At 43.9% G+C, this 8836-nt stretch overlaps 1 protein-coding gene across 3 annotated transcripts in view; it reads right to left on the bottom strand.

Moving 5' to 3' along the window:
- Window positions 1-1169: 1169 nt before the first annotated feature.
- The window catches only part of KCNJ16 (potassium inwardly rectifying channel subfamily J member 16), a 30163-nt gene continuing 22496 nt past the window's right edge, over window positions 1170-8836 (bottom strand). For 2 of the 3 annotated variants that reach the window (XM_004275422.4, XM_033438394.2), the window contains exon 2: window positions 1170-4692. In XM_004275422.4, coding sequence (XP_004275470.1) covers window positions 3341-4600 — 1260 coding nt within the window. In that variant the 5' untranslated portion in view covers window positions 4601-4692 and the 3' untranslated portion in view covers window positions 1170-3340. The remainder of the gene's footprint in view (window positions 4693-8836) is intronic. The other variant, XM_033438396.2, reaches the window with a different exon arrangement.

Here is an 8836-nt window from a genome sequence, read left to right as displayed (position 1 = left end):
TTTTTTTTTTGAGGTACGCGGGCCTCTCACTGTTGTGGCCTCTGCCGTTGCGGAGCACAGGCTCCGGACGCGCAGGCTCAGCGGCCATGGCTCACGGGCCCAGCCGCTCCGCGGCATGTGGGATCCTCCCGGACCGAGGCTCGAACCCCTGCATCGGCAGGTGGAGTCTCAACCGCAGCGCCACCAGGGAAGCCCTGCGCTCTTTCTTACTCGTCCAGTTTCCCTCGTCAGGAGCATCCCTGATTCTCACTCTTAAGAGAAGGGCTTCAGGAGCGCCAGCCACCACGTCTGAGGCCCAGGTGAGGAAGAGGACGAATGCATGAAGGTAAGAGGGCCTTTGACCACTAAGTCAGCCGCAGCCAAAGAGCCTTCTTAGAAGTCACATCCAGAGAGTTCTGCTGGCACCTTGTGGGTCAGAACTATGTCACAGAAGCATACCCTCCACTCCACCCTCGGCTGCAAGGGAGACTGGGAAACACAGTTGGAATTTTTTTTTTAACCTGGGCACTTTATTATCCCAGTTGGGAATGTGTCAGTCAGGATGAAGTTAAGAATGAGATATTTGATGACGTGGAAATTAAAAATATCCACCCCTTTGTCTTCTGTGTGGGGATTAAGTGTATCTGTGCAAAGCACCTAAGGGTACTTGATGAGCTGGTGGTCCATGGAAACAGCGTTTCCTTCTCTCTTCCTGTGTTCCCTCCTCCCAGGCTATAAAACACGGTGGAGCAGCGCCTTGATGCCACGATTTATTTTCTAATTGGGTCTACGGAATAATGTCTTTTTTAGGGGGAGACGAATGCCAGAAGAAAAAATATTCTCATCATCGACAGAGCACTTCCAACTAGAAATGCTATTTTGCAGGGAGGTTTCTAGCAATGCTTACAGGAGCACTTAATTATTCATTTGAATAGAGCTGTTCTGCAAGCTGTTAGAAACGAATAAAAAATGGTTTCTAATTCTGCCCACATCCTAACTCTATGAAACAGCAATCTCGGTTTGGGTGCCCTGTCCCCCCTGCTGACCACAGCCACAGAATTTCCACTAGCATAGGCACACATTTTTTGCACAATTTTAAGATCTTTATTATTATGTAACTCATTGGGGTGTCAAAGTGTGTTATCAATCTAAACAGAAAATGGGAGATAAATATGACATGGGGTTGCTGATTGTACATTCTATTCTGGGTAAGAGAATTTGATGGAAGAGGCACGAAGCCCGACAGAGTGTATTTACTGGACAGTGACACCTCTATCCGGATACTAACAGAGGAAGATCGCGAACGAGCAGAGTCCAGGAAGGAAAGTGAATGAAACTAGACGGGTGTGAAACATGCCAAAAAAGGGGGCAAGTTTGTTTGTTGTAGTGCTGGCTGTTTTCTGCTTGGTGGATTGTAATATTCTAATTTAGCTGAGTAATTGCTGCTCCAAAATCCGAATCTACAGGGCATGTGCAGTTTTAGAAACATGGGTTTTGCGTTCCTGAAACAAGACTGGAAGAAAGAAACGCGTTATTGAGCACTCTGATGTTAAGTTTCAGGACGATTTTGCAACCTGCGACCTGAACAGATCTCTTATCCATACAGCAACAGGAGTACGAGCTCTGCACCTGTGCATCATAAAATAACTATTGCTCACAGGCAAAAGAAAGGAGGAGGAAAGGGAAAGAAGGAAAGCAGCGAGGGAGGAAGGAAAAAGGAGAGAAAAGAAGGAAACAGAAGAAAAACTTTATATACCCATACATTTTACTTCTGTTGGTAATCTTGGACTCTGCGATTCAGTAAAATTTACTTGTGTGCTTTAATTTAAATGGGGAGAGAGAGAGAGAGATTTTCCAGAAAAAAGCAAAAACTGTGTGTGTGTATATATATATTTAAATAAAATAAACACGTGAAAACCTGTGGCATATACTTATTACCAGCTCAGCAAGAATGTAAAAAATAACACAGATAATTCGGAATATAGCTCGTAAGTCTTCAACTGATAAAGCTTAGAGTGAGTGCCTCTTCACTCGCAGGTGATTGGATTTGTGTTTAAAGTAATCATGATTAACATCTTTTAAGGTGGAAATAGAGTATACACAGTTATCTCCTGTCCTACAATTTAAGCAATTCTAAAGCACGTAGCTGACCCACTTCATAAGGTGCATTAAAATCACCTTAATTATATTCACAAAATCCTGCATTTAAATGATTGTTCCAAGTTCAATGGAAGCGTTTCTTAAAATTCACAATTCAAGTTATTTGTGTTTTCTAAAGTGACCCATACGGGAAACATACATAATTGCTTCTAGGCACAAATAAATACTTTTCCCCTCACAGCCTCCCCACCTCCTAACCCCACCGCAACTGCTAAAAAAACCCCAAAAAAACAGGGTTCCATCCCTTGTGTAGCCAGAGCTCCATCTTCCAGGACCCAGGAACACTTTTCTCTCAAAGAGTCTGAGGATGTTTACGGCTCTCCATTCCCTCACCCCATCTCTAGGGTCCCGATCCTTCTTCTTGTCCTTCCTCAAAGAAGGTGTGGGGAGGTGGACATAAGCAGTCCCCTTGTCACACACTTTACAAAGCTCCTGTTTGCCTTATTTCTGCGCTCCCCCACCCTGAGCCATTTGTTGGAGTCAAACAGAGCATTTAAGAGAGAAATACCTCTCCGAGTAATAACGCCAACTTTTCTTCTGCCTCACGGATGAGAGAAAAAGTAGCTTCTAGCACTGCTTGATCATTACCTGGCAAGTGGCAGGGGATTCACTGTCAGAACCGGGGGCATTGTTACTTCCTACGGCCACTGCCTCTGCCAGCTGATACCAAGACACTCTGCGGGGCAAACACAGGGACTGATTTCACAGTTAAACAGCTCGACGTTACAATCTACCAAACGCATCCCTTGCACATCTTGATTATATGATATAATGTCTTTATAGGTAACTCATACTACCGATTTGGATCCATTTAAAATTTTTATTATTCATGCTATTCTCCTTTCTACTTTCTATTATCCCAGTGTCCTACCTTTGTTCCCCATTATTGAATATTATACCTCCAACTGACAATACAAGTATACGGAATAACAAAAGGAGACGAAATTTAAATTAATCAATTAGGCCTCTTAATACCACCCCTAACACAAAATTTGCTAGCCAAAAAAAAAAAGTTAAACAGTTGGATATGATGTAATGCTTAGATATCTTTTATCAAGTTTAACCTGCTCTATTTATCTTCCTTCACCATCAAAGACAGCTATCACCTTCTTTAAAAGCTCTGTTGATAACTACTTGCCTTAAGGCGATTGGCTAGGGGGTAAAAACATTGACTGGGAGCCCTCGTACTTACAACTCAGGACTACATTTGGGATTCTACAGAGATCCTATTCAAAGTCAGGAGAGCTTTCTGATAAGGCGCTTCCTTACACTGATCCGTGCCAGAGGTGGTGGTCTCCTCTGGGTTTTCACAGCTGCTGACGATGGCAACGGCGCTAAATGACCTTCTTCTGACATTGGTGTCTGATGTGCCGGGTCCTTGGGCTGGCGGGCCTTTTCCCATGTTGTGGATCTGCTGGTCCTTCCAGTCCAGTTGCTTGGCGCTGCAAAAGGGAGCATAGACTTCCACGCTGCCCTCGAACTGTAAGCAGTTCACTTTGTAATACTTTCTCTTCACTTCCAAGACATCATTAAACCTATGGCCCCAGAGAATTTCTCGGGGAACGTAGGAACTCCTGGATTGGTGAGAAGTCCCGGTAGAGTCGCCAGTATAGATAAACGTCACCAAAATCTCGAAGTTATCTTTGGCCACGGCTTTTCGGTCAAGGGCATACAGAGGGCTCTCGTGGTCGATTTCATGAACGATCGTTACTGGTGTGACAAGGATGATCTGGTCATTGACTAACTTTAGGTCCTTAAATGCCATCGTCATCCGCCCGTCGCTGTCTTCCGTGTAGCGGAGAAGCTGGGCCCTGACCGTGCCTTCTACCACGTGGTTGGGGCGGAATTCACCGATGCGCCACATGAGGCAAAGTTTCCCGTCTCTCATGCCGATGAGGGCGAAGTAGCTGAACCGGATGGTCTGGGCTCTCTTCCTGGCGGTCGCCATTTTGGCCAAGGCAGCCCCAATGATGAAGGTGTTTATGATGCTGCTTAAGATGGACTGAAGGATCACCATGAGCACGGCCGCGGAACATTCCTCGGTGACACAGCGGGAACCGTACCCGATGGTGGTCTGGGTCTCCAGGGAGAATAGAAACGCCCCCGTGAAGGAATGCACGTTGTCCACACAAGGCGTGATGTCGGGATCGTTCAACAGGTCTCCGTGATGAAAGGCTATGAGCCAAAAGATAGAGCCAAATATCAACCAGGAGAGAATGTAAGACAACGAGAATATCACGAACATGTGACGCCACTTGGTGTCCACGAGGGTGGTGAAGATGTCCACCACGTAGCTGCCCCATTCTCCAAAAATGTGCTTGAAGTACACGTTACAGCTGCCGTCTTTATGCAGGAGACGCCGCCTGGCTCTTCGCTTCTCGGCTAGAACGTGCTCCTGGGGGTAGCCCGGGTATTTGGGGTCCACGTTCACGATCGGGTAGCTGCTGCCGTAGAAGCTCATGCTTTCTACTGCCCTTCGGGCATCCGGGTGGCTCCTGGGACGGCGACGGTTCTAGGGGCACTGACTGCTATTTGTGAGTTTTCACTTCAAACCTGAAAAACAGAAAATTCGACACACTTGCTTTTAATTTCCATCTCTAGAGCGATGTGCCCCACTGGAAGCAATCTGATGCCATCTGAAACAGCTAAGACTTGATTTGCGCGACAGAGGCATTAAGTATTGATTACTCAGTTCAGTTTAGAATTCAACTCAGTCATTACAGGAACAAAATATGCGATTAGAGAAAATAACATTTTTATACATGCATGAGGCTTCAGTAAACACTATGATTATCCCAAATGAGTCCTCACTACCTCTTCTGACCTGACATAAAAAAAAAAAAAATTGTCTTCATTTCGTAGACTCTTCTGGCCTGAGGGCATTTAGAAAACAAAATAATCTGTAACGTAAAAAGGCAAAATAGAACTCAGGTATTTGTCTGGCCGTCTTAGAGGCTTTCTAAGTCAGATGGTTTTCCTTAGAAAAAAGAGGCAGTTAAGGGTTTCTACATTCCTGTTACAATGTAACTTACATACAGGTTGTATCATAGACGGTCCCTCGCCTTCTGCACCTGTGGCCTCCTCTCTCTTCCACGGAGATTTTTCCTCCCTGTGTACTTTTCAGAACAGAACTGACAGGGATGCTATTTCAGATTCAATTCCTTTACCCTAGCTCCACCTTCGGTCTTGAGAGGAAAAAAATCTTTCTTAACCCCAGAGGAGTTAAAACCACTCCCAGGTAAGCTTTCAATAAAGTATAAGATTGCGTCTGCCTTTGTTTCAAAACATCCATCCTTTTTTCTTTTTTCTTTCTTTCTTTTCCTTTTTTCTTTTTTTTTTTGGACACTGGAAGCTTTTCTCTTTCCCTCTGAAAAGAAGCCGAAAATTTGCCAAGGTTGCTGCTAATCTTGCTTCCCTCTTAAAGGGAGAATGCTGCAATTGGACTCTTCTCACCAGCTCTTCACTGTATTGCTGACGGTTTCACAGCTATGACTGGGCACCATCATTTTCCTCCCTCCAAATCCATTCAGTCTTTAAAAGATCAACTTATATTGATACATACTCTTATTATTGCTTTTAGCATCCTTGATATAGACCAATAGTTTTCCAGCTCAAATCTCAAAGTAAGTTTTAAACATTCAATATTAAATGGTCCTTAGTTACTTTTCTGCCAAAAAAGGAGTCACTGGGGCCCAATGTTAACAGTTTAGTAATTACTAGAATATGTTTTCCACATCGTCTACCTGTGCCAGGTGCAGGAGGGGCGTGGAAGGGGGAGGCGAGGCTCTGGGTTAGAGGATCCTGCCACTCTGCAGCACAGAACATTCCGTGGCCGTAAATATTGTTCCGGACATGGAGACGCCCCTTGAAACCAACCAAGGCAATTAATCACCAAGTACTTATCCAGCACCTTCTCTGCTAGGAAAAGGGAGGAATGAGTTAATTTCCCTCCAGTCAACAGGAATCATTTTTCTGCTTCTCCAGGGATCGGGCCCTCTTTACACTAAACACTTTGTTTGGTGGACCACAGTGAGGATGGAAACTGGTTACAGCCAAAATGTCCTGTAAGGCGTGTCCGCGTTTCTCCCTGTCTGTCCGCCCGCCCTGGCCACTTCACCCAGCCGTCCCCCAGATCTGCTTTGAAGAGTTACAGCCTCTCTTTGGTCACCACTTCAGCCGTGTTTCCGGGAGACAATTGTATACTTTCAGGATGGGACCCAAGGCTGACAAGATGCTTATTGGAATGTTGAAGGTAAAATACTCCCACAAATTTTGCCCAGAATATATGTGATTCGTTGTAGGTTCCTGTCTGACTTGCCACTGAAGGACACTTTACAAACAAGAAGCTATTCAAGGTCGTCAGTTTCCACTCCCTCTCACATGATCATTCAAGGCATGAGAACGGGACAGTTATAATCAAAGGCCCACATGATTGCAAATTAAGAAGGAGATTTGGAGGTAGGGTTATTTTCTTGGTAAAGGCTTCCTTCTAACCCAGTTCCTTAAAGGGAACTGTACGCATCGTGGGAGTCTGAGAATGAGAAAGCACCATTCGATTCATAAATCAAGAGCTACTGTGTGACTCTGCTCTTTCCTGCTACCAAAAGAAAAAGGAAAGGTTTTTATTTGCAGTGGCGTTTGGTCAGCAACCCTGTGAATTCCGGGAGTGCCAACAACTGTTATAAACAAGCCATTTTTAATATACCTTCAACAGTATGCTAATTGGTGAATGAAACGTCACTTAATGCAAGCTACACGTGAGCAAATGTGAGTATGTAGAAAAATTACTTCTGAATAACGTAACAATTTCAGGGATCCAAGTTAACAGCTGTGAGAATTCTACCCCCAACCCATCACGTCCTCTGCAGTGGGTTATTATCACGATCATTCATTTCAACTTATCCAGAGAAAAGCTTTCAGATTCTGTTTGAATGCATACTTTTATTCATCTATCCTTTGATTCTCCCACCACGTAAATGATGCATTTCCAAAAAGACAACTGTTTTCAAGCTAAATGACAGATCATAACCAAACTAATCTTATTTAATAGTAACCATTTCTCAGCCGACACCATGAGCTAAGGAGTTTACAGCGGCCCTTTTGTCAAAATGGCTAGACAACATAGATGTTTATTTATTAATCTCTTCTTTCATATGCTGTGTTAACTTGAGCACTTTTCCAATTGTTTGCCATTAAGTAACAGAAGATAAGCTTACTGATTGACTGGACATTCTATATTTAACATTTGTTTTTCTCAGAATTGAGGCTGGGCTTTAAAATTGCCTTAATGCTTTCCTAATCATCTTGTCCCCATCGATTCCATGATGAAAAAGTATTTTCAGTGCTCCTACTTCTGTATTTCTTCTCACATGCTGTGTTCCCTGCTCTCCTGAAACTGATGGTGGCTATTTCATTGATTGCAAAATTCCTTTTTTTAAAAATAAAAATGGAAATATGATCACTGCATGATTACAAAATCATGGGATATAAAACTCAAAAGTAAATGCTAAATCTAAGGTCCCTCTTCTACACCAGTTTCAAACTATTTTGCCCGGCAACTAATGACAGAGGTAAGAAAGGACCTTTGTCATTACATGCAATTTCTTTGTCGTGACGTGGGGTCCTTTTACAAATGTGGCTTAGATTAAGAGGCAACGCACAGTGAGGATGGTGGCTCTTCCTGAGAACGCCATCCAAGTCCATTACAATTTGCAAAGGTACTCAGGAAAGCACTGCAGACACGTGTGAGAAAGTCAGAGGGGTGAGCACACCCAATCCTGGCAATGCCTTTTCTCAGACCTTTGCTCATGGTACTAAGTCAAGACATTAAAAACTGTTCCTTAATCTACTTTGGCTGGTGAGATCTGCTTTTAGTCCCCAGGTTTTTAGATCTTTGTATGAATTCAAGGAGAAACCTTTATGAATAGAGCACATTTCAAACGGGCTATAGAGACGACGGGGAATATTTTCAACAAAACAAAGGGGCAGCCTGTGTACCTGTCCCCTTTGCTCAATGCACAAAAGGGCCTCAGTCAGACTCAACAATTTGGAAGCAATTCCTCTGCTGTTTTGCCACGTCCTCTCAAATTCCGCCATTTACCAAGCAGGCCACTCTGCAGGTAGTTCTTCAAAGCTAAGCTCTCCATTAGCATGCTGAGGTATAACACAGTGGCTAAGACTTTACACTCCTGTGTCACTCTGATAATAAAATGTGAACTGTCCCTAGCATCTACTTAATATAAACACATGAACAGCAATAGTTATCATCTCTGTATAATTTGAGATGCTCCACAGATAAAGGTCTAAAATATCTTTGGTAAAATTCACTTTTTCATGCCCATGGCATTTGAGGTGAACAAGTACTTTCTTCAGCATGTAAATGAGTTTCATGAAGTCATCAGTAATCAAGTTACTTTCCTGGCAAAACTGTTAGATGAGATAAATTTTGATGGAAACGTGAGAGTTGACGGGGTAGAGAGTAGAAAGCGCGGCCTGAATTCTGCATGCGGGTCATTGTCTTTGAAGACCCCCTTGGTAGAGTCTGTGGTAAGGGAAGGGGGAAGGGGGCCACAGGGAGGTCCAGGGAGGTGTGATCAGACGACACTTGGGGTGGGCTCTGGTCGGTGAGGAGGAAAGAAAGAGGAGTTTGACGAGTTAGGGGAGAACCCAAACAAGTTATTTTGCTCAAAACCTGTCC

Source organism: Orcinus orca, chromosome 19 (genome assembly GCF_937001465.1).
Source record: "Orcinus orca chromosome 19, mOrcOrc1.1, whole genome shotgun sequence".
NCBI classification, from domain to species: Eukaryota; Metazoa; Chordata; class Mammalia; order Artiodactyla; family Delphinidae; genus Orcinus; species Orcinus orca.
The sequence above is the reverse complement of the archived record's forward strand: the minus strand, read 5'-3'. Positions and strand labels throughout refer to the sequence as shown.